Genomic DNA, 26,401 nt, shown 5'->3' on the forward strand with positions numbered 1-26,401 from the left:
GATTATTTAAGACTGTATGCAACCCATGAAAAATAATTCAAGTAAAGGTGATTGTGCTGTGATTCTTCTAGCTGGCTTGCTGAAGTAGTGCTTAAAATTGATGAGTGGCTGGTAAGTTGTTCTTTGTTTTCCTACTCCAGGCAAATAAACAGAAATGTTGAGATGTTCCCATAAGCCAGGACATTTGATTAGTGAAAAGAAGGTGGGAGGCCAGTTGGAATTAACAAATTCCAGTTTTTAGAAGGCTATGTCCAATGCTTTAGAGTAGGAAATTTCATATAAAATGGGGACACACTGCATTAATCTGTGGAGCAAATGTCAGAGGTAATTTAGATTTTCACTCCAAAATGCTACATTATTAGAAGAATTTCTTTATTAAAATCAAGTCTTTAGTAGTTTCTTCCAGAGAATGGGGATATTGGACAGAGGTACAAATACAGTTGAGCTTTTCAGTACAGTTTTCCTTTTGCTGGGAGGGGAGAGAATGCATTTTGTTTTGTCCAGCTAGCTCAAGCAAATAAATCTACTCTGATTTATGTTCTCCTGCATATTTCACTTTCTCTTTTCTTCTCCATTAATACTGCAAAATAAAACCCAACATACAGACACCAAGAAGGAGAGATCGGTGTAGATCTCCTTTTCCCAATGTAAGAGAAAAATAAGTTGCAAATACTACAAGAAGCCTCAGTGTGATTGAGTGTATAAGGGCACTTTCCCTGCCTCAGAGTGTGCGTGTCTTAGCCTACCAGCTTACTTCTGGGTTTTTTTATTTGACACACAATATGCGTTGGTTTATTCTAGCAGCACAGCAGCAGGGTATAGATCGGATCATAGTAGAACTGTGTACTTATGCCCCTGCTGCAGATGTTTGTCTTCACAAATGCTCAAGGGTTAGTGGTTATCTGTAGGAAGAAATTAGGGATGGCAAAACCTAAGTGAACTCCAGAATCCTGCAAGAACACACAGAGTAGATTGACATGAGCGTTAGCTGGCTGCTTTCTGAGGAAGTGCAGTAGTGAATTAGAGTAGAAGAAACCAGTGCTGGCAGTTACTGTGGTAATAGCTCACACCTCTGTTGCTTCTGAAACTTGTGTTTTGTGTAATTTGGTGAAGAGCAATGTTGTGTAGCTGTGTCATTAAACCTGTACGCTTTAAAAAAAAAAAAATTAAAATGGAAAATAACAAAATTCAGAGAACTAGCAGTAATATTGTATAGTTTTGTGGCCACTTTTATCTATGCAATGCAAAATGCTGCAGATTTGTTTGTCTGCAGGTCTGCTCACTGGTTTCTTGGGTCATAAAACCAAGGCCCAAGCTTTGGCAGTAAGTACCAGTCACCTAAGATAGCTGTAGATAGAGGCAGAGATAAAGAATGATTATCTGGATTAGGTAGGTAGAAAAAATGAGACACCAACTAGCATCCCCATTCACACAGCAAATCAGCGCTAGAATGAGGATTTTAATATCTATTTCTTGACGTGCGGTTCAGGATGTTGATTAAAACTGTATTATATTTTGTTAAAGAGAGTCACGTGATTGCAGTGTCTGTGTGTTTTCTTGTGAAAAACTGTTTTTCTGAATTGCTTCGTTTAATAAGAAATATGTTGAGTCTAATCTGCAAATTAATCATACTCCAAACTGTGTTTGTCGTAACTGGTATAACTACTGTTAATTTTCAGCCAGAGAAGAAGAGGGGAATGAAATGGTTGAATGTTTATTCATAAGCACCTGAGCCACCGCCAAAGAAAGTGAGGGGTCAAAACATTATGGGACAAAACTGGCATTTAATGAAATCTGGAAGTCTCTTCTGACCATATTGAAATGATCAAACTAGCCTTCAGTTGCTTTGGTTTTGAAATGCATAGGATGTTGCACAGCGACACTTTTCCCTTCATTCTCTCCCAGTTCTTGTTTTTTGCCACTAATTTGGTTACTGTGTCTTGTCACTGTGCCTGTGTGCTGTGTCTAGTGAATGAATCTTCTCCACTATAGAAAGGTGGAATTTGTGTCCAGAGTTGGTGCTGTGGTTTTTCTTGGCTTTTTCTTCTCCTCAAAAGAGTTAGTATCATTATTCTCTGTCTTGCTACAGCGTACATCTCTTGGTCTGTGTTTCATCCATCTTCATTTTTTGGGTGTAAGTTAATGAAAGCAGTAACAAAGCTGAAGCTTTCGCAATTCCCTAAACTTCACAAACTGGGAAGATGTTAGTTGTATGCCCTGGGAAGTAACGAGAGATCGAGTCTCCAAAGAACTGCTTTTCTGTGCTCCTGGGCAGCTGAACACATCTGGATACAGCAGTCCTGATTATTTTAAGCCTAGGCTTGTAGTTCGGTGGTTTGATGTTATCGTTTGGTCTGTGGTATGGTTTCATAATGTGGCCAGAGTCCCAAGCTAGAGTTGTCTCTACCTGTGATTCCTTCAACAAGGGAAGTCGAATCATAATTTAGTTTTCAGCTGCAAACTACATTGTTGGTCCTTTTTCCTCAGAATTACAAGGCTTCAGTTGCTTGGTGGTACAGATGTTGAGATACCAAGTTGCATTGCTGGGTCAAAAATCCTGTTTTTGGATGTATAAAGCCGAGGCAGTGGAGAGAGGCAAGACTGTTACACAGAAGGAAAATAAAAATCACTTAGTGTTGGTTGCACGTATGACTGAGAGCGAGCAAACATCATCTCTCTGAGTTCCTCTGAAAGCCCTAAGTCTGTTTTTTAGCTTATTTGAGCTCCTAAACACTTGCAGGACTCCTAGACAATTTATGTAGGCATTTCTTTTTGTTTTAATTAGATTGTTTATGTGGGGATTTATTTTTGTTTTAATTTTTCTTTATAAGAATTCAGAATATTGTGATGCTCTATTAAGGTTTTTCAGTGTTTTTCTATTTGAATATAACTTCAAAATATACAGAGACCTCACCGCAACTTCACAGAAATAGTTTTGCCTATTAGAGAATCCAAAGCATTTTCCATACAGCCTTCTTTCATTAGGTGTTCAAGTGTCTTTATTGAAGCCAGTGCTTCATGTAATAGCAAAGCTTTAGTTCTTTTAATTAAAATTTGTGTAAGTAAAATTTCTTGGCTTAAGGTAAGACAAACATAAATGTCAGTGATCCTGGCAAGAGAATATGAGCTCTTAGTGTGCTGTTCCCTTTGACGTGTTCAAATCAGTAACAGAGGTTGAAAGAATTTAGGTTTATTCCTAAAAGTCAGACTTGCAAGCCTCAAAAGTTCTGAGGTTATTCCCTACTATTTATCATGCATCTCCTTTAATACTCTTTGAAGCGGAATGTTTTCAGCATTATGGAGCGGTGCACGTTATCTAGTGACCTAGTAAGGGGATCCAGCTGTGCTCAGGCCCAAAGATCCAGTCTTGGCATTGCAGCATTTCTGCCATGTGTGTTTGAGGTGTTGCTCGTACTGTACTTTTAATTAATACTTTGGTGACCATGTTCATTTCCACTCCACCCATCACACCCACAGACTTCAAAGGATTTGTACCAGCATAACCTCAGTATTTATTTTCTTTTCTTTTCTTTTATTACTAGTGTGATTTCCTAAGGAAACAAGGCTTGGAGAGGTTGTTTGTGTTTGTCTTGTTTTCTGCCCATCACCCTGATCCTCCTTGTTTCCAAACCCGTTTCAGCCAAGCTTGAGAGCATCAATAGTCCAAAAGATGTGTTCCTACACATTTCCTGAAAATTGAAAAACATCCCCAGAAAGATACCCAAGCAATACTCCGCTGAGGGACACTGCGCCACTGGAGCCCAGCCATAGACAGGAGAACCTGTAAAGGACAGGGAGACGCAAGCAATGTCCCATGTGCAGGGAGGGCATCTGCTGGAATTTCAACCTTACTGGACCCTGGGAAATCCAACTGTGAGGGAGAAACCTCTAGGACCCCAGGCTTTGTCAGTGCTTCTTGGGAGCTACTTGTTACTGGCTATATCGTGGCAGCGTCCAGAGGGCCTACTCGTGGCCAGAACGCTGCTCTGGTGGGGATTGTATGTACTACAGAATAAACAAACCTTTCACGCAGGGAGTGGGCAGGTACATTCCATCAGCTCTTGATCAAAACACTTACTGTGTGTTCTAAAAATGCCTTAGACACCTACCAACCAGCCGTCATCTTTGGAGTACACAAGGTTTAAGTATTTTTAATATGTATGAGTGGACAGATGGTCACTTCACGTAGTATATTAGTGGAATGGGCAGAGCTGTGCTGCCACTGGCTTTCAGTTTAGTAGAATTGCAGCATTTGTAAGATGCAGGTGTTCAGAGGCAAGTAATTTGCAGCCAGCTCAAATTGCTTAGGGTACATGACAGAACAAATTATTTAGGTAATGAAGCTGAAAATGCAGGAAGATTAGAATATTATATAGTAAAATCATTCCTTGTTAATTCAGTTTGTGATCAGATATTATGTTGCTTTAAATACCACATTACATGCAGTACCCTTGTTTGAGTCAATGAATATGTATGAGTATGTCAGTGAATATGTATGCCTCCTAATTTAATCAATATACTTACAAGCAGCACAAGCAGCGCTGTCTGGCACAAACTGCATCCCTTTAGAAGCAGGTTAGCCCAATTTGTATATGTACCACATTTATTTCAAAACCTTTTGGAATTAGCTACACAATTGCACATACCCTGTGAAGTGAGGGACCGGCTGGCCACATTCAGGGAAAGGAATTTAAGCCTTTCTTGCAGTACCCCAAGACCCAGGAGACCCCAGCTGCAGTCCTGGCTGCTGTACCTACCCACACGTAGCCTGAGAAGAGCCCTCCCTTCAGCTGGCATTTTGGGAAGGGTGCGTTCCCCAGAAAGCCAGGGGTCAGAGGAGGTTGCTCAGTGTCTACAGAGGTTTTATGAAGTAGAGGCTGGTCTGGCAGACTAACCAGTGTGAGCTTAACTCCATCTTTACTGAGTAAAAATGGAGTGTGTATACCTGGCATTTCTCAATATTGCCACTTTGAGAGCGGAGGGGTGGGAGCTGGATCAGAACTCCATAGAAATGCTCTTTGTCTCAAAGGTGCCAGCGTACACAAGCGATTGGGCCCCTATATACCACAGGAGGGAAAGGGAGCACTTCCTACACAGGTTTACCTTTCTAGAAAATGCTCATTTTAAAATTCAGAAAGAGTAAGAGGCAGTAGGATTCATCTAACTTTGACCTCTTAAAAGTTAGTCTTGCGATTAAGGTATCATTAAATTCTTTCTCTGGTGAGTGAAGGAGGCATCACCACTCAGGGCTTCGTCTCACCTGTCTTGAATGAGGTGAATCATGCCCATTTTCCCTTTTTCCTTCTCACTTTCTCTTTCTCCCTCTGCCTTCTTCGCTTCCTTATCACTCTACAGACAATTAACTTCAGCTGATTACTCGGCTTTCAGTGTAGCTCAGACCGACTAGGTGAATCTCACCTAAAAGGCAGGAATGGGGACCAATTTTTGCTTCCATTTAAGTGCCCTTCCCAGGATACTGAGATTTCATACCTGTTGCAAATTGGAAAAAAATAACATGATCTGCGTGAATGTGCTATTTTAAAATCACAGTATGAAAACAGGAGGAGGAATGGGAAAGTCCTTTTTCTACCCTGAGACAATTAATTCACTAGAAACAAACATTTTATTCAGACACATTACTGGGGAGGAAAAAGACTTCTGTCTTTGGAAAATAATTTTTTTCTTTTGAAAAACATTTTCTTTGGGGTGGACTGTGTTTTGAGGGTCAATGTGTTTCTACTTAAGTGGTAGAAGTGGGGAGAAAGATGCCCTGTGCTTTACATGCTTCTACGGGCTCCTGTCCTGATTGGAGTCTACCCAAGGAGTTAGAAAGGAAGAAGAAACTAAAGATTATGGTGATCTGGTACAAAGCATTTCCTTACAAATACAGAATTAGATTTCTTTCCTCCTCTACTGCTCAAACCAGACAAGGAATAAAGCAACATTCCATGATGGGAGATTTAATGAAGAGGGAGAGGCTGTCTAGAGGGGTTGGTTGCGGGAGGGAGCTTGAAAGAAGCAGGTGAGCCCAGTGAAACTGTTCCAAATTTGGGGAAAGAAGTAAATCCCAGGGTAGGAGGGAATAAGGCATATTCTTCTGATCCAGATGCCAACAAAAGATGTCATTTGGTGCTCTCTCTGGTTGTCTGGTAGGCAAGTTCACTAGGAATTAGGCAGAGGCAATCGTGTAATGTAAGCACGCCAAAGCTACTGCAGCCCATTGCCAAACAAAGACACGGGGGATGGAGGAAGAAGAAATGTTCAGAGGAAAAACACGGGCTTTTTTTTCCGTGCAATACTTGGGCTCAAGTTCCTGTTCTGCCTGATTTTGAGCGAATCAAAGGATCTGCACTCAATTTTCCTGCTGTAAAATGAAGATCGTGTGATGTTACAGCAGAAGGAAGATAACCAGACATTCCAGTGACAAGAATAGCTACACGTTATAGTCACATATACTGAGAGATCTTGGTGGGTGTCAGATGCCCTTTGCTATGGAGATGAGTTTGCCTTGTGCTTGACACCAGCCTGTAAGGATTAGGACTTCCAGCCCTTACTGGTCAGCTCTGCCTCTCAGGAGCCATTTCTGTAGCAGCTTGTCTGATGCTTGCAGCGGGTCCCTGTGTCTGAGCCTGCATTTGTCGCTCTCAGTGGTTTGTTTGGGCTTCTACTGCTATTCATTGCTGCCTTGGGCACAGGACATCCTTGGGAGGATTCTGGAGCACTGTTATTTCAGGGCGTGAAAGATTCTCAGGCCTTTAATCTGGGAGTACAAACTACATCTGTCACCTGGGTATCTGTGGTGGTTTCTAAGCAACCACAGAGTTGTCTTTTGTTTTTTTTTTTCCTGCAATTCATATTTAAGAAATAATTTGCTCATGCATGAACCAGAATCAACCTGAGCACCACCCCAGGAGACAGAGTTGTAAACTGTAATTTAGGCTAATTCTACTCTAAAGCATGAATTAGAGTATTTTATATAACTTGGAAAATACACGATATAAATATATGTAAGCACAGAACAGGTACAATTAATGTGAGCACAGTAGGAAGCTTAAAGTAACTCTGTGAATGTGAGAAACCAAGTTGGAACATATTCTTGACATGCAAAAGTATTTCCCACCTGCCTTGTTTGCATAAGAACAAGGTTTTAGCAAGTACATATTTGCATGTCAAAGTTAAAAGTGGGGAAAATATTTTCACCCTTATAAGAAAAAAGCATAATCTTGGCACAGATAATTTGCATTTAGTAAGTTTAAAGTATCTAGGGCCTTTCATGCTATGTGGAAAGTGTAGGAACTTGTGACAGAGATTCCATTTCAGTGAGTTGATTTGCAAAGGCAACCACGTGCAGCAGTAATTGATCTGGTGTCTTTCCGTGCATTAATTTGTAATACAATTGATTGTGGCAGTCCCCAGCGATTTATGTTTCTGAGTTTCATCCCACTATCCTGTATCTCAGAGTGAAATGATAAATTGAGTTTTTAAATGCTGCATGTTTAATTGGAAATAAGTACCTTGAAGATGTGGGAAATTTGAGGAAGTCTGGAATTCTAAAATTATACCCAGTTTGGTGCCGCTGCTCATACACACAGTGGCCAGCAAATGCTGGCACAGCTAGAGCCTGTGAGTCTGTGGAGATTCTCTTCTGACAGGAAAGCACTCGGGAAGATGCATTTGGGACTAATTATGGCACCTTTTAGCCTATTAGTAACCTAGCTGTAGGCCTTCACTTTGAAGGCACGGTACATTCCGTCAAAAACTCTGCAAATCTCCTTTTGCTTAAGAAATAGGGATTGCATTGACAGGCTTCATGGGTGATTTAACTAATGTACTGGAGATTGTAGATAAACAAGATCCATTTATACCATACCTATTCCAAACAAGGCAGTAATTACGTATATAAAAGTGAAATGTAAAAAATATGTTGCTATGTAGCTGTTGAGCTAAGCCTCGTCACTACCCTGTCAAAGGAGTGGAAAAGGCTGCTGATTCACTGTAGCAGAGCAGAAAAATAATCATATATTGAAAAGGGTCACCTGGGAAATGGTAGATCTCTTCTGGAATTTGCCCACAAGATTGTTCACTGAATTTGAACTGCACATTATTTGAGTTTCTGTGAATTTCAGTCTGGTGTTCAATTTGTTGGTATCAATTGGGGTATGCTACCACTCTGCTCCCAGTGTTGTTCATAATAGTAATAATGTAACACATTAATAAAACAGCATACACTTTATTTTTCCCCTTTATTAGTTCACTTCGTGCTCTATTGTGTTTAATGTGTTAGCTGAGAGCAAAGTGAAATTAAAACAGTTTTTCGGAGGACAGCAGGGAAGAGGTATTTTCTTCCTTAAGTGTCCTAAACAGATCTTTTAATTTCAGGCTATCGTTTTGTTGCTGCAGGGAAGGTGGGGGATTAAAGGTCAAGAATGCAAAGATCCTTATGATGGCAGCAAACGCAAGTGGTGTCCTGAGGTATGAAAATAATTTGGAAGCTGCTGACACGGAGCTGTCGGGAACAGCGACGCGGTCCTGCGGCTGCTGGTGCTGCTTTCCCCAGCAGAGCGCGGGGGCTGCTGCCGGCTTCCTGGGAGCACATGGGAACTATCTGGGTACTACTCAGCTGCTCCCATCGGTGCGTTTGATGTCATCTGCAGAATATTTTGAAGGGGTGTTTTAGCACAGTGAGTGCTGTGCTAAAAGTCTTCTGGTCTTCTGGTTTCTATTATAGTTACCCTGCAGTTTTGGGCAGATTCTGAGCCCTGATGTCAGGCTGCAGTGAAACAGAGCACACAGTAGCACTGGGGGATGATTCCCATTTAAAAACAAGCAGTCGGTTAGGGATTTAATGGCACGTAAAATCCAATGTTTGTAAGAGTGGACATGACTTCTTGAAAATAGAGCTAAGCGTGCAGCTGAAGTTAAGCTACTGCCTTGTAAGACAGGATTAGATGTGATTTTCTGTGTTGTCACAAACTGGATAGCCCTAAACTAGATGAAATAAAAGGTCTCTGAATCAACTGAGCATCTTGTGAATGGATTTGGGTTCCTCACAGGAGATGAAGGGCACTTCTGCTTGTTAGACACAGCAGGAGTTGCGTTTACGCTCCTGTTTGGACTAAGCCTGTTCAGCAAAAGTGATGTGGCCTGATCCTAACACCATTCTGGTAGAGAAAGTGCTTTCTCGGGATTTTTGGTTGTCTACCTAATGTATACAATCTGTGCTTGTGTGAGCACATGCTAGCATATGTAAAATCTGAACTGCTGGTCTTTGATACTGTTGAGCACTGCCTGAGCACGGTCCTGTGCAAAATGACTGCAGCCATGCGCTCCACAAGCAGGCGAAGAGCTTCTCCTGAGCGTCATGGAGTCCCTTCTTAAATCCATGCATTCAGGTGGGAAGGTGCTGTGATTTAGAGATAGATGCAGATAGTTTTGTCACAGACTAAACTGAACTCAGTAGGTATGTTTTGTATGTATGAAATTCAATTTAAAAAAACTGGGGCTTTCGTATCGTGTATCTTCCAGGCTGCAGAGACTCCTTTGTTTTTTGTAAGTTGACTGGAATGCTGCTGTATTTTCCTCCTTTGTTTGTTCTGTGGTAGCTAACGCACAAATATGTACTGATAATTCGCTTTCAATTCAGATACATGAATTTTGGATTTCTCATGTAAAATGCAGTAACCATTTACCTTGTCACTTCTCTTTCGGACGGGCCAGTCATGTGAACTGGATGGCATGATGGTGGCTGCTCTGCTAAAGGGGTTGAGTTCTTTGTCAGGCAGGGCAAACTTGAAAATTACCTTTTATGGCCTCACAGGAATAAGATTGGAAGAAACCTTCCTGGTGTTGTATTAGCTCTTTGGCCAAAATGTGAACTCTCCTATTCTTTTTGGCTTTGAAATGCTGATTCTAGCCTTCTTGTGGGTTCTTAAACAGCTTCTCAAATGACCCATTTTAATAACCCAAAAGCTATTATATAACGAGCAGCCATAATTTAGTCCAAAGCTCTAGGGGACCCGTGCAGTTCAGCAATGAATAGTTAATGCAGTATAATGTTTAGCAGGTTATTAGTTTTCACTGTACAAATGCTGATCAGGGAATGCTTTTATAAGGTGTTTAAAAGAAAATGTAATTAACTGGTTGCGTGCTTCTGTTGCAGCTCAAATTGAAATTATTCCATGCAAGATCTGTGGAGACAAATCATCAGGAATCCATTATGGTGTCATTACATGTGAAGGCTGCAAGGTAAGCTTCTCAAATATTAAGTCTTAAAACAGCATTTAGCCTTTTGATAGTGATTATTTTCCTTCCTTTTTTAAAGAGCAAGCATTGTGCCGAATTTGGATCGGTGGCTTCCATTTCAAAGAATATGAAATCAGATGGGGATTCTGAAGTACTGGTTTTAGAGGGAGTTTGTGGCTTTCTTGACTCTCCCTCTCCATTTTTGCTTTGTACATTGGTGAGAAGCTGTGTCGAAATACCTGAGAGCTCTCCAACTTCTCAGTTTTCTTTTGTAGTCTGCTACAGTTACAAATCTGTTCTGCTTGATGTGGAAGCTGATGTTGCACAAATAGCACGTGCCACTGGTGTTCAGCGCACTCGGGCTGTCCTGCAGCAGTGGCTGTTCCTTGCAATGCAGCTGTTGCTGTGTAAGCTTTAGGCTTTGGATCTTGTGCTAGATTTGTACCTTCGGTAACTCTAGCGAACAAGGCTTACATTGGAAGCATTTATATTTTGTTTAGTTTGTCTCTCACAACCAAGAATTAAATCAGACAATGCTAACTCTAGGCCAGGGCACTGTGATGCTCATCACCCCTTTTATCACCAGTGCAGAATTACAGCGGTAGCTCGGGGTGACACAGTGTGCTCAGCTGGGCCCTGGTGTCTTGTTGTCTTTGTGTAGGTGCCTGTTACAGTCTCTTGCTGATAGGTTTCCCACCGTTAATCCATAGTTCAGGTGTGAAGAATTTGTGACAATTTTTAGTCTGCTCTCCTGGCATGCTTGGAACTACCACACATCTTCAAAAAGTAACTTTCTTGATTTTGCATTAGAGAGATTTCTTTTGTGTTTTTCCAAGGAAGATTTTTGTGTTTTCATTAACACATTCTCTCAGTCTCATGGAACTATTGGTCAGAAAGAGGTGAAAAAAAAAATCTGAGAATGATTATGAGGGACAGTGCCTTCTGCCATTTGTAAGTGCTGTTGCTATGGAAAAGGCAAGAAATGCACTCAAAATGCACTGATAATAAAGTGGTTACTCTTTTCAGCTTTATGTGGTTGAGCAGCTTTTATAAAACTTCAGCTGTGTGAAGTGGCAGACATTTGCAGTGAGAATTCTGCTGTATGACTGTCTTGCCAAAGAGTTCAAGGCCTGTAATCCTTCGATGGTCTGGAACCAGTATACCTGAGCAGAGTGTGCCTCGAGATCCATGACCAACATCCTTGTCAACAGACTGAGGTTAGGATAACGCTAGCGGCTGTGCAGAAAACAGGCCTTTGTCAACATGGCTTGTTGCAGAACAGGAAGAGGCTGCCAAAGGAAAGGAAAGTCACCAGCCCTGTTATCTTCTGCTTCATCTTCCTGCAGGTCTTTGGCTTCACCTTCTCCTAAGTCCTGCCTGAGAAAAGCCCCCACCAAACCAGCAGGACAGCTGTGTGCAGGAGGGAGCAGCAGAGCGCACCGCGCTCGCAGTCATGTTAGTTAGTACGTAGCTGTAGGCTCTTAGCACTGTGGGTAAGAGACAGCCACATCTGTCGAGAATTCCTCCATCAGAGCTGCTGAAACCCATTGGAACCTTGAAAGCAGAGTGTGCGTAAATAAGTAAGACAGTGGCCTAATGAATGAAATTAGGCATTTTCTCCTTCTGTTGGAGTAGCAGCATATAAGTTTTCTAGCCACACAATTTCAGACAGAATTTTAAAGCCAATGAATATATCAGCTTAGTTAACTAAATTATTTCCTCTTCAGGAGGGAAATAACTCTGAATGCCAGAGCCCAAATGACCTGCAGGTAGTGTCAGATAAGGGAGTGCTACTGGGCACAAGTCACAGCAAGAGTTTAAACGATCATGGCCTAGACAGCATTTAAAATGTCCTGCTGTAGCAGAAGGATTTTGTTTGTGCTACGCTCTTCCACAGTAATGTCAACAAAGTCTCACCCAACAGAACTATTTTGGCTGGTGAGAAAGTTGGCATAGCTTGGCTTCTGCCAAATGAGCCAGGTGTGTATTGTTATGGGGTTTTTTTCCCAGCTTTTCTGTGGCTCTAATCTCTGCAGGTTTGAGCATGCTTACATTGCTCTTCATTTTACGCTGAACTTTCTTTTGTAAAAAGTACTTTGCTACAAAGAGTTAGTTCCCAAGCCTGGGCTTCGATTCCTGGGGCTGATGTCCTGCACTGACAGTCCCAGTGAAGCTGGTGAGTTTCTGCAGACCCATCCGTGTGCAGCAGACGGCAGGACCAGGGCCTGAGCGCTGAGCTGCCCGCTGAGCCAGGCCTGCCAGGAGCCGTCTGCAGGCAGCACACGCAGCGGCCAAGTGGGGTGTTCTCAGCTCTTACGGCTTTTCACTCCAGTGGGAACTTCAGTGTTACTAAATAGTAATGTTAACTTAAATGTTACTGTAGAAATACAGTATATATAAATCACCACTGGAAACATACTTTATTTAAAACCTGAAGTGAAGTTTTAGTTGCAAAGACCTACTTTGTAATCTTAATCTGCATCCTGTATGGAATCACAGACAAGCTCTTGTCAAATTGACTTTTGCTGGTCCTGTTGCTCTTCTACAGGTTTGTGACCTTTGCATTTCACATAATTGAAAGTTTTCTGGGCAGCTTTTTGTTGTTATATTGCACTTCACATAACTAGATTTGAAGATTTGAAGTTAAGCCAATTAGCGTTTTTTGAGAGGTTTTAATTTCCTACCTTGCTATGATGTTACTGGCTGTTTTTATGAAGTCACTGTCTGTGTTTGGCCCAAACAACATTGAGTACTCCCAACCCATCAACCCATTTAGCTGCATTTGAATCTGCCTTTAAAAAATAAAATTTAAGTCAAGTCTCCCGTGTAAGATAGGAAACTACTCCTACTACTATTGTAGTAGCACTACTGAAAAAAACGAGTATCTGTGTGGATACTTCTTCAGCTGTTGTGGGAACCCGTTAACAGCCATTGCTCTGTGTTGGGGACTTGGCTGAGAGAGGAGCTGCTTTGCAGACGTGCGTCTTCCTTTCTCAGAGCTGAAACTTTACTCAGCAGAGCATTGTCAGAAAAGACCTGAATGCTTAAAAAGGACATTGCAAAGTCTTTAGTTTGAAATGAAGTTTTTGTTAATGAACTATGTATTTTAATTTGTAGAGGCAGTTACTTGCTTTTGCTCTCAATAGTGTCAGTTCATGCCCAGCTGGCTCACACGTGCATTAGTGTGATCCCTCTCTTTACTTGACTGTACGCAGTTGGTCTTGTAAAACCATCCACGCAGGGCATTGCTGGGCACTTCTCATGTTTTCAAAGGTTTACAGGTGCTGGCTTCTGTCTCTTGTGTTTTTTAAGATCTAAGATGGTCTTGTTCATTTTAACTGCAAGGAATGTCTGTGTTTCTTACTTCAGAAAACAAGTCGTGGTGTATTGTCACTTCCCATCTCACATTCCTTTTGTTCATTTGTTTTATTCATTCACTTTCTTTTCTAGCCAATTTTTCATTACTCTATTGAACATGGAGTGTCAATTTGGTGTTGCAAACTTTTATCTTGAATTCATGATTTGAAGTTTTTTTTTAATTTTTTGCCAGTTTTGAGCAAAACATGTTAGAAAGGACACGAGCCATGTTACAGAAAGGGCTACTCAGGAACCTTGTATAACCTGATAAATACAGTCTCACTCTGGTTTGTATTACGTATGTAAAACTGAATGGTTTTTCTCTGTTTTCAGTGGCACTATAAGTTTGTTATCAAATACTTAATTAGCAAAGTTTATTAAGCAATATTATTGCAACACTCTCTTCCTTTTACAGCTAATATATGTGCTCATTGTCATAGGAGAGTTAAAAATCCAGTCTGAGTGTTTACCTTTCATGTGACAGTGTATTTTTCTGATGTTTCTTGGAAGAAAATTTGTGATAGTTTGCTTTAGAAAACAGTAAAAGAATGACACCCCCCCAACTAATTGTTAATTGCTCAGAATATTGCAAAATGTAATGATACGTGGAAGTCTTTAAGTATTAGCCATAAATCATGGGATTATGAATAAGCCTTTGTTGTCACAGGCTTGCATACAGTCATTCCAAACCGTCTGCCATTAGGATGCAGCAAGGCAGCTGTCAGCTGTTTTCTTGTAATTAAACAGCCAATGAGCAGCTAATTAAGACATATGTGTATACAGAAGTGGAAGTGGGTATGTTAATGAACTGTAGGAATCAATTCATTAAATGGAAATTCGTCAAAAGACCAAACATGAGCTCAGCATTTCGGGCTGTGCGGTGGCGGGGGAGCCTGTGAGGTGGTGTCTGGGACACAGGGGCAGCACGACGGGCTTTTCCCTGCCAAGGGGCGAGTTAGACACAAAGCTCGGGGACACCGAGGCCGCCGAGCAATGAAGGTATTGAAACTATCAACAGATTTTGCGAAAAACCGCTATTTACATTTCAAAGTTATTTTTTAACAAGTTGTTATTCAAACTGACTTGCAGATGAAAAATTCTTGCGCCCCTTTTTTCCTAACCTTGATTTCTTGGCAGCATATGAAAACCCTTATATTGTGTTGTATATAAATAGGAGTCTGAAATGCAGAGATGCAGCTACGGCTTGTAATCTGCTCTGCTCTCCTTCTGGCACCGCGTTAATACGTCTACAGAAAAAGGGAGCCATGCAACGCTCAGTGATGCCTCATCGGCATCAGCCGGATCTTGGCGACACGAGGAGCAGGCAGAGCTCAGGGAGCGCTCCCTGCCAGACACCTCGGCTCAGACCCTGCCGTCGGTGACAGGCTTTAGGGCAGGAGGAGTTTCGTTTGTGTGTTTGATCAAGAGGGATCCACTCTGTCTGTGGCCCATTACGCAATCGTCTGAATGTGAAATACTGGTTGGGAACATGTCTGCAATTACGAGCATATGGCCTGGGCTGGTTTGCATAATGCTTGAATGTATACGCGTGTACCATGTACGCATCCACCTCCTCCTTCCTGGGGGAAAAATTATAGCTAGCTCTGTGCCTCTGGCAAAGGCAAGGAAATAGAACAACAGAATATAGCGTCTGTCCTCCTCCTAATAAAAGGGGGAAAAAAACAACCTAGGAAGATACTGTATTTACTTACAGAATGCTCCTGTAATAGGGGCTTCCGCACATGTCTTATATTGATATGAGAGCCCAAGGACCACCAAAAGGTTAGAAAACTCACGAATAAATATAGAACTTAGAGCGTAAAAACCCCTCAGTTTAACTTTGTTGTCAGTTCAATTCCAGATCTATATATTTCTGAGCTCTGAACAAGTTTAGATTAATTTCTGAAGTTTGAAGCAAGATTTGATTTTGTTTTTTGTTTAGATACTGTTGATATTTTCAACATGCCTACATAATGTTGTAGGGTTTGTTATTAAAAGCACTCTGCTACATCTCTGGTTTGTAAAGTGCAAGTGCTTTTAAAGGCCGCAGTTTCAGGCAGTTGTGCTCTATTGAAAATGTAGCTTCAAGCTGTAACTTAGCTGATATATTGTACACTAAAATGTACTGAGCAGCTGTGTCTCTAGGGAAGATCTGGAAAAGCAAAAAGCCCAGTATTTTCTCCATTATAATGCTAAAAATAATCCTCAGCTTGACAAGAATATTCTTAATAAAGAGAAATACGCCAAACTGGCAATACAGACTCGGTATATGTCCCAGCTAAAGGAAAACGTATAGATCTTTGAGGTTATTGGTCCAGGTTCATTTTACGTATTCATGACTTTCAGCATCTGGGTGTTGGTAAATTCCATACAGTTATGTGTGAGCTTGTAATTCAGTGCAACTGCTGAAGTGTTTGGAGAACTGGCATTTTACAGGACTGATAGTGCGGAGATGCGGAACCTTATCAGGAGGTCCCGGATCAGCGGATGTCTAATCCTGTGTTTCCAGTGAATGGCACAGCACGTGCACGTGTACTTGCTCTGGAGTGACGGGCTGCACAAAGGGAGCCAACAGGACTGGAAATGAAGTTCTACCCACCTAAGAGTTGGTTCCTCCAGAGGGATCAGTCATGATGCTGGAATGGTAGAAATTTCCATGGTATTTCAGGTTCTCTTTAGGGTGAAATGCGCTCAATCACAGCTCAATGCGTGCAGTACTTTCAGTTTCAGTGACAATCACCTCTTTATTGACAAACTTTAAAACAGTTGAAAGTTCAATCATATAGTAGCAAAGACCAGAATAAATGGGGGAGAAACAGTGTACAGGAAAATGGGATTAAAGACAGGCATCTTCAGTTTCCTCATTTCTTTATACTCTGTTGTTTTTCTACTAAAGATTTAACAGAAGGGGCATAATCGATGAAGGCTGGTGCCCTCCTTATAACACGGAGCGGGAGGCTTTACCTCAGTGTTCTGTCAGGTTTCTGTCTGCAGCAACTCTGCTGCAAAGTCTCTTGTCGGCCAGAAACCCTGCCTGTTATTTGTTCACCAAGTGCCTGGACAGAGTGTGCAGGTGCCGAGGGACTCCACAATCCGGCCTTTCAATAAATAAAAAAATTGGTAAAAGTCCAGCTTTAATTAAAAGGTGCCCAGCCTTTCTGAGGAAGTATTTTCTTTGCAGTGCTGTTAATTAATCCATTATGTGGCAACATAAAACTAAAACACTGTGCCTACTGATCTCAGATGCCTGCGTAGAATGACTACATCTTCGCAGAATCCTTGTGAAGTAGGTATTACACACGCACCAGCTTATGTTTGGACTGTCTGTGGCAAAAAGCTGAAATTAACTTCAAAGCCAGCAGCTGCCATGGTGGTTAATAACACACAGCACGCTGATGGAGAGAGCTGAGTGGGAAATACTGCGGAACCTTCCGGCGCCAACTTGCTTTGGAAGTGGGTCTACCCGTTGCAGTTGACTCGGCAAAGAGAAGATACATAAGATCTGTTTCAGCTTCCCCCTCCCTAAAAATCTAAAATCTGCACCGAGTTAAACAAAAGGTCAGTTGTCAGCATCAAACCGATTATGAAGAAAACATTTTAAAAATGTATTATTTGTAAAAGGAACTGCCCAGCATCACGCTCTGTATTTTTGAACACACTGGTGTTTTTTATGAACCGTTTCCTATTAGATACTGTTTTGCCAGCCTCTTGAGTTGTATTTTGCAATTGTGTTACAGGGCTTTTTCAGGAGGAGTCAGCAAAGCAATGCTACATACTCCTGTCCTCGTCAGAAGAACTGTTTGATTGACCGAACTAGTCGAAACCGCTGCCAACACTGTCGATTACAGAAATGCCTTGCTGTGGGGATGTCTCGAGATGGTAAGCTCTGCTAACACATCGCTTAATTGCAAAAAGTAAAACAGATTTTAGCATTCTCTGCATTCAACTAAAACAGCGTAAGATTTAAAAGTTAATTATGCATCAGACTCATAGTTGAGATTGAGTGGGTTTTATATGTTGCTATATATTCACATAAATATATATAAATCAGGGCATGTATGAAGCTCTTGGATTTATTTTCTTTACGACTGATCTATTATAGTTCCCAGTTAAGAGCTTTGCCTCCCGTCACTTCTTGAGTCGAATGTTTACACTTTCTCTGTGTTCATTCCAATTTAGGTGACATACAACAGTTGCAGGTAACCCTGATTGCCGTACTGGTACAGATCAGACCTGTTTCACAATATACAGAGAAGTTTAAATGTATATGTAATGAATCACGGAAAAAACTTAAAGAGAATAGCACAGTGCTGTTTTCATAGAATTCTGAAGAAAATGTGTTCCACTGCTGTTAACATTAAGCTCAAAATTACACCTAATGACGAAAACCCACCTCTGTAAAATGGAAGTTGATGTTACTCAATCAGAACTGGATCTGCAACCGATACTTGCCCACGGTCCCCACAGATGTAATGAAGCTGCTGTCGCTTCCCCAGTTTGAAGCTCTGACTCAGTCTTTTCCACAGTGACAGCAGCACTACGTGTTCCACCAATACATATGCATTACTCTTTGTACATGAGGCCCCATTCAGGAAATCAATTTCAGATTCCATTTACTTATTGAATTACATTGTCTTTATTTTTTTTTTATTGGGGCTAAAACTAAAAACCTGAAACAGTTGATCATATCCCTCCTGCTTTCCTGTGGAAAAGTACAACGTAGAAGTCACCTTCCTAAAACGATGAGGCTTTTACAGCTCATACAGGTCCCAGAAATCACATGCCATGTTTCTTAGGTATTCCATGCATGTGCCAAAGCAGTTGCTTCAGGCTTACGCTTAATATTAATACTTCTCAAAGTAGTAATGATTTCCTGGAGAAATACATACAAACACATGTATGGTTTTAACAATAGTTCACCAGGTAAACATTTCTGCTTGTCCCAGTAAGCTGCACGGAAAGTGGGTGCTGTGGTTCTTCCCATGTGCTTTGGCCAAGAAGGCTTGTTTTTGGTACTCTTTGAGATAACCCCACGTGTTTATACCTAACACCAGGTTCACTGCAGTACGAGCGAATATACAGCCAGTAGGAATTGGCCGGTTCATCTCAGGCCAGTGTAGTCTTGTTTTGCTTTTACTTTCCTAGGTAGGATTTGAACGCTGGAGAGGTGCATCCGTCAACTTCAGTGGATATGCAAGAGAAAACGTTTTTGGTATAGAAGTGGAAAGTTCATGATTTAAGCTAAAGCAGTGATTTCTAATGGTCCATTTAAGTAGCATGTTAAAATGCTCCTTTTAGAGCTGCAGCTACATTACCTGTAAGTGACAGAAGTGATTTTTGGCCTGCCCATCCTGCTGATTTGCCTTTTCTACTGCTTCCTACTCTGTAGTATTTCAAGACTCAAGACAATTAAAATGCAGTAGTGGATTTGTAGAAATGTAATATATTGTGTGTCTGTGTTCCAGCTGTAAAGTTTGGTCGAATGTCAAAAAAGCAGCGGGACAGCCTGTATGCGGAGGTGCAGAAACATCGAATGCAGCAGCAGCAGCGAGATCATCAGCAGCAACCAGGAGAGGCAGAACCACTAACACCGACATACAATATCACCACCAATGGGTTAACAGAGCTACACGATGACCTCAGTAATTACATTGATGGGCATACCCCTGAAGGTAGCAAAGCAGACTCTGCAGTTAGCAGCTTCTACTTAGACATACAGCCTTCTCCAGATCAGTCGGGTCTTGATATTAATGGAATCAAACCAGAACCAATATGTGACTACACACCAGCATCGGGCTTCTTCCCTTATTGTTCTTTTACAAATGGGGAGACCTCTCCAACTGTGTCCATGGCAGAATTAGGTAATGAGAGAGAAAAGCTTCGTTGTAATTGTCTTAATAGTACCCTTTGGATTGCAGTGACACGTTTAGCCAGGTGACAGCCAGAATGTGGCCTCAGCACAGCTGGGAGCATGTACGAGTGTTCCGTGCAGCGCACAGTGCCCTGCTCGGGTACGCGGTGAGCACCGCACGGGGCTGGGCTAGAAACCCTGGGAGCTTGTGGCTGATCAGCTCTAGTAGTGTGGCTTTTGGGTCCAGACCTTGTAACAGAGCCCTTTCAATGCTGATTAACAAGCTGATATTTAGTGCTGAGCAAACAGACAGAGATTTCTTTATTTGCAGATTATTTGTGAATGTTTTACCTTCTTATTACCTTAATACTTTTTTTTTTTTTCCTAACAAAAAGTGATGAGGCTGATTTTCTTCTCTCTTCACGTGTACCTGTGAAATAGAAAACCAAAGCACCAATCTAATTCAAGGGCAGTTCTCCTTGCCACTGGCTGAAGAGAATCTGGACACAGATACTTCAGAAAATTTCTGAATGTACCAAGTTTTGATAATTTCCCTAAGAGCCTTCTAATGACCACATCAATTAGCACATGTTACTTTAAACTCTTCCCTGAATGATTACACTAGGGCTGAATTCTACAGCCATGTCTTGTCAACGTCCGAGCCTCGAGTTAGAGCGTGCTGCTGCGTGAACTGGTTACAAGCAAACCGGAACAGGACATGAAAGAAGTGGCTCTAAGAGTCTCTTACTTCTGTAAGCAGTCAGGTGTTTAAAACAGTGATTTTGCTTGCTTAAGCAACACAGTTGTTAATTACTCCACTACTGAAAACCTAAATATAGTTTGAAGAAACAGGTATTCCAAGTTATTTTTTTCTCTTTTTGCTAACTTTTTTTTAATTAGAGGCAAGTATATGATGCTTCTTTTAAGAAATTTGGCAGAGATGAAGGGACAAGGAGGCTCACTTTTTAACCTCCTTATGTTGCAGAATACAGTTCTCTGCAATATGATTTGTTGTGACAGCCAAAATGCTGCATCTGGCTTGAGTTCAAATAACTTCAGTTACAGATAAGTAAAAATAAGAAGAAAAAATTAGGAAAAAGGCTGTGTTACCAGCTTTGTCTCAATCAAATGGTTTTAATATTCTCACGGGAGCTATTAAAAGATCTACATTAAATCCATAGAAAAAAAGACAGGACTTTTCCTTCCTAGGCCAGGTGTTAAGTTTGGAACACTGGCCTAAAATAAGTGTTGCTTACCTTTATTTACAGACTGCTCACATTTAAACCCTGCAGAGCGTGATTTGAGTGCCCAGCACTGACGTTGCCAAATAATGTTTGAAGAATGTCTTCCAGACTAAGGTTTCAATTTAGAAAGGTGTGGCTCTTCAATGAAAGTATTTAGGTGTGTGCTGAAATGCAGTCCAGAACAGAAGCCGAGGTTTGTGAACAACACAGTCATATTTCATCTTCTGCATCCTGCAAGGGCACATGTATAATGCTGTCAGTTGCTGCTGCTGAGAGCAAATGTTTTAAGTGCACGCTCGTAAAAAAAAACAACATATATATGAAATATATGAAAGCTATGACGACAACCAAACTATAAACTACCTTATGTTCTACATTACTGGTTGCTCAGGTGGCACATATAATCTGATTTTACCTCAGCTGTATGTTACAGACTTCTCAGGTAGTATCTTAACATCAAACTATGAATGCAGTAAGGATGATGACTAATCAGTCTGATTGCTCCAGCAGTTCAATTTGTAAAGAGTTGGTTTTGGTTGTTATTAAACAAAGTTTAACAGAAGCCCTAATGCCAACACCCCCATGTTGTTCATGACCACCATTCTTGTTCATTTTAAGCCCTCCTTGTCCTTGGCCTAACCTGCAAAAGCACCAACTGCAGAGTTGTGCGTGACAGTCACCCGGCCTCTACGTGTCACGTGCTAAAACAGGGGGACAGGCGTCTGTGAAGAGCCAGGGTAGAAAAGACAAAGTAGAAGTAGAATTCAGATGTCTAAATGCTATTTATGCTTTTGAAGGTGTTCCTAAAGGTTTATGGAATCGAATTCTATAAATAAATATAAATCTGCCTTATGGGTCTTTTAACCAAGTAGAGCAGCAGAAAACAGCTTATTTGGAATCAGGATGTTGTATGGAAATTTTAAATTGTGCAGTTAACTAAGCAACTACCCTAAAGTTGAGGAAGAAAATCCTTGAGTCTTTTGTGTGTTTTATTAGTTATCTGGATTCTCTAATAGGTGTATTTTCCTAACATTTTTTTCAATTACATGAGAGTAGAAGAGAAATGAAACTTTTCCTTCATAGGCAGCCTCGTGTCATAGTGTGCTGCTTGACAGAACACCAGCCAGGTGGCAACAATCTGTATTTCTTTATTAGAAAGCTTCTGTTGTATGAAACACAAATTAATTTAGCTTTTGAAGATCTGCCTGGCTGGCAGATGCATAGTGTCCTGTATCCAGCAGGGCTGTGCCCCTGGAGCTCCTTGTGCCCTGCCTTGAGGTGTCCATCACTTCGAGGGCTCATCTGGATTTTTTTCTATAGATCTACTTAATAGTGTAATTCTCAGCCCAGGTGCAAAGCCGATTTTATCTTACTAGAGGCAGCAAGGCCATCTACTGAATTTGCAGCGGTTTGAACGCTCTCAGGTTTCGCCAGATTTGCCTTTATTTTGCGAGCTTTTCGATCTCGCAGGCTTGCTTTCGCACCCGCTGCTGCGGGAGGAAGACGCCGGTCCCCAGCACAAGCTCGTGTCTTCACGAAGGACCTTCGGTCCGCCCAGGCCTCTCACGGCGGGGCGGCCGGGCTCTGCCGGGCCGGGCTCTGCCGGGCCGGGCTCTGCCGGGCCGGGCTCTGCCGGGCCGGGCTCTGCCGGGCCGGGCTCGGCGCGGCCTTGCGGGAGGGCGGGGCCTGCGTGTGCGCACAGCGCCCTCTAGCGGGTGCGCCCGGCCGCGGGAGCCGGCCCAGCGGCGGCCCAACCAGGTTTCTGCTTTGTCTCTGTCTGTTGGTAACAAACGTGTTTATTTTCATGAAGCAAGTGAAATTAAAGCATTTTTTCTAACGGCTCACCCTCTCCTCACCCCTCTCCCCATTGCAACTGGAATGCATTTGCTTTCTCACACCTGAATATATAGCTTTGTATTTTTAACGTGTGTCACTTTCTGGTCTTCCTTTTAGAACATCTTGCACAGAATATTTCCAAGTCACACATGGAAACTTGCCAGTACTTGAGAGAGGAACTACAGCAGATAACATGGCAGACTTTTCTGCAGGAAGAAATTGAGAACTATCAGAACAAGGTATGACAGCACGCGAAACTATGGCATGCCTTCTTTTAAAGCATGGTATTTCCATAACACACTGCAAAATTCACTGTTCCACTGCTTTCTATTTACTACCAGGAATGTATATTTTTGTGTGTTTTCAAAAAAATAATACACTGGAATCAAATTCAGCAAGATGGGTAGGATATCCTTTGCGTTGGTGATTTTTACAGGTATGGAAAAAGGCATAATTCTGAAATCAATGTCTGTGATTGGTAAGAAACCAGAGACCTTTTTTTCAGGCCTAAACGGCATGTTATATTAATCTCTTAATCTGTAATCTCCCAGATTAACAACAGCAAAAGCTGAAGCCACCAAGTTTTGTCATTTTACCTTGTGTATTTTGTGTTGAGCTGTCAGAACTGCGGGACTGGCAGCCCTCGGTGCGGGTCACAATCGCCATTCACTCTGCAGTTGCCCCTGCAGTTTCCCGGCAGAACAGCAGGACGGTGCTGCCGCCACACCAGCAGCTACTGGGAGATTTAATCAATGTTTGTATTTCCAATTTGCCTTCCATCCACAAACCGCTGCCAAATGGCTACTTTTGGAAAACTGTCTTGGGAAGCATCATCAAAGCACACTATTCTTTGAATGTATTTACTTCCACTAAAAAATATTTAAGGATATAATTTTGTCCACTTATTAGTTAATTTCATTCAGAATTACTATTAACATATGAAAAAATCACTACTTGCATGCCTTCTCTATGTTGTTAACAAGATGATCTTCATATATGTATATCTTCATGTGTGTCCTTATGAAGATGAGCTCGTCAGGCAATTCATAGCGCAGAATACAGAAGCTGACAGGCAAAATGTGATTATGCACTGCTAGTGTAAACTGGCATTTTCTTTTGATGCAGTGAATAAAATTCCCACTCAATTTACCAGAATCATTATAGTTTGACATTTTCAGCTTATGAAATAAAAGCATTCCAGCCTGGATGCCTTCTGACATCACTGAAAAGGCTCATGTACATGTCTGCATTGTCACTTACCCACAGGAGGCTTTGGCTGTGAGGGTCATTCCCCTTGCCTCCTGAGCGGTCTGTAGCCAGCAGTGCTGGGGAGAATTTGCTCCACTTTTTTGTTCAGCTCAGTTTTACTTTATGAACGTGGCCTTTCCAATCCTTGATGAGTAATTTTTCAATTCTTCTCTCTCAAACAGCAAAGGGAGGTAATGTGGCAGTTATGCGCAGTCAAAATAACAGAAGCTATACAGTATGTAGTGGAATTTGCCAAACGCATTGATGGCTTTATGGAACTGTGTCAAAACGATCAAATTGTGCTTTTAAAAGCAGGTATGTGGATCAGTTTTAAGGTCGGCTTCTATTAGTTTTAACCGAGGAAGGTTTTATGCAGTGATTGTGCACACATAAATACTCATTTTGTACAATGATCATTTAAAATAATATGGGGGGAAAAACCTTACAAATTGTCTGTGTCCTTGTCTGAAGTACTTCTTAGTTACTCTGGGTAGAAGCTACTCCAGTGCTCAAGTCTACCTATGAAATCATTATGAACAAAGGGAGCAATGAGTGTGTAAAAATGGAAAAGTTGGGTTCAGTTTTTTTTTATTTTGGCTTCCTAATAGTGAATAACATATCTCCAGGTAAAAATTCAGATTGTTCTATGCAAGATGCTGTAGAAGTAATGCAGTTTGCAAATACTGGACAAAGCTGTCAAAGCTTGATGAACATAAATCTAAATGAGCTGCTTTGACTTCAGAGACTTCATTACTGTAATAAAAAATTACTAGTGATTATTAGCATTAACTAAGTTGCTTTAGCAAAAACTTCTAAAGGGGTTTATGGGAATTCGTTTAATTCTACTGGCAAATCAAACTACGCTCTGTTACACCACAGAATCCTACTATCTGATTCAATTGATGCTGAATACAGAGCATAGGAAATTTTAAAATCCTCGCTTGTTCTTTGCAACTGAAGTCTCAAATAGTCAAACATACGTTGTTTCTGTTTTAGGGTCTTTAGAGGTTGTGTTCATCAGAATGTGCCGTGCCTTTGACTCCCAGAACAACACAGTCTACTTTGATGGCAAGTATGCTAGCCCAGAGGTTTTCAAGTCCTTAGGTAAGGAAATGTCAAGTGTTGTATCTTGAAAAAAACAATAAAAATAATAAGGTGGAAAAGCAAGGGGACGGCTGCTTTGAGAAATTCAGGCTGTAGTATTCAAATAACAGCTCCAAAGCTCAAACTGCTTATTTTGTATGCAGTTATGCTAATCTTGTTTGAGGCCAAGCTGATTTCAGGAGTTAAAACAGCTTAACTCCAGCAGTAAAGGACTGTTGCTGTTGAAATGCAACACTTAGATCAGGGTACAGCAGTTTGAACACACCTGTTAAGAACAGAAGCCCAGATTTAATATCTACTGTAACATTTTATACATCCTGTTGGAAAAGGTAGCAGATTTTAAGCTAACTTTGGATATGCTAACGTTACTGCTTTGAAGATGTTTAAAGTGTTTAGTAATATTGCAGGCAAAATACGGTAAATCAAGTTTTTTTAATTAAACCACAGTTCATAATTTTGAATATTTTTCTGTTTTTTTTTTTTTTTTTTTTTTTTTTAATTTTAAAAGGATTCATTTCAGTGGGTGTAGATTTGGGATGTAAGTCATTTGGAGGCAGTTAAAATATGGCACTGGAGAATGCTGAACAATTACTCAAGTATTCTCTGCCTTTCTAAAGCACCTCAAGGTTACAAGGTCTGAGTGCAAACAAGTCAGAGAATGGAGTAGCAGATATGGGTTCCAGTGAAATGTAACTTTCATCTGTTACCAGCTACATCTACAAATCTAGGCTAGGTTTGGGGCTGAGATCTGCAGAGGACAGCCCTCCTCCATCAGGTTGCGGTCCTCTTCAAAGCAGGGCTCAGCTTTTGCCAACTGCGTAACAGCATGTGTAACAGCAGCAGTAACCTGACTTACACCTGTGTGAGCAAGGAAATGGATGACAGGAGACAAAGTTCCTTTTCTGCATGAAAAGCTTTCAGACCTTGGCTTCTCCCTTTGCTCCTGCATGTACCTTGTGTGCCTCTCGCCCCTTCCCCTTCTGTGTGCTCAACAGTCTCAAAATCGGCACTTTTCAAGTATACATTTTGAACCTCCGGTCCACAGTGACGTGAGAAAGTTCCATTTAGAACAAAACAAAACTGAACCATTTTGGAGATTGAAAATCGCTTGGGTTTTACCCATATTTATCACGAAAGAACCCAATGTGGAAAAATGCAGCAAGCAAAACCTTCAGAATACTGGCTGCCAGAGTGTGGGAGCTGGGGACTTGTGGGAGTGGGGTAATAAGCTCAAGCATGAGTGAGACCTCAGTACCGCTCACCTGTGAAGTATTTTACATCCATTTTTCACCTCCATCAGAATAAATTAACAACTCTGTAGCTCCAAAGTAGTTTTAGACAATGTGGCATAAGCTGTACCTTCTTTTTGGCAGGTTGTGAAGACTTCATTAGTTTTGTGTTTGAATTTGGAAAAAGTTTATGTTCTATGCACCTGACAGAAGATGAGATAGCTTTGTTTTCTGCGTTTGTTTTAATGTCAGCAGGTAAGAGATAAAGATTTCTCTAGGTTTATTTGGTA

The 26,401-nt window shown here is 41.3% G+C and overlaps 1 protein-coding gene across 4 annotated transcripts in view; it reads left to right on the plus strand.

Annotated features, from left to right (window-relative positions):
- RORA (RAR related orphan receptor A) overlaps positions 1–26,401 on the plus strand; it is a 354,947-nt gene that overhangs the window by 321,234 nt on the left and 7,312 nt on the right. For 3 of the 4 annotated variants that reach the window (XM_065847486.2, XM_071813822.1, XM_065847488.2), the window contains 7 exons: positions 10,160–10,245; positions 17,337–17,478; positions 19,065–19,460; positions 22,648–22,769; positions 23,961–24,093; positions 24,775–24,882; positions 26,256–26,366. In XM_065847486.2, coding sequence (XP_065703558.1) covers positions 10,160–10,245; positions 17,337–17,478; positions 19,065–19,460; positions 22,648–22,769; positions 23,961–24,093; positions 24,775–24,882; positions 26,256–26,366 — 1,098 coding nt within the window. The remainder of the gene's footprint in view (positions 1–10,159; positions 10,246–17,336; positions 17,479–19,064; positions 19,461–22,647; positions 22,770–23,960; positions 24,094–24,774; positions 24,883–26,255; positions 26,367–26,401) is intronic. The other variant, XM_071813823.1, reaches the window with a different exon arrangement.

The sequence above is a fragment of the Patagioenas fasciata genome, chromosome 12, assembly GCF_037038585.1.
Source record: "Patagioenas fasciata isolate bPatFas1 chromosome 12, bPatFas1.hap1, whole genome shotgun sequence".
NCBI lineage: Eukaryota > Metazoa > Chordata > Aves > Columbiformes > Columbidae > Patagioenas > Patagioenas fasciata.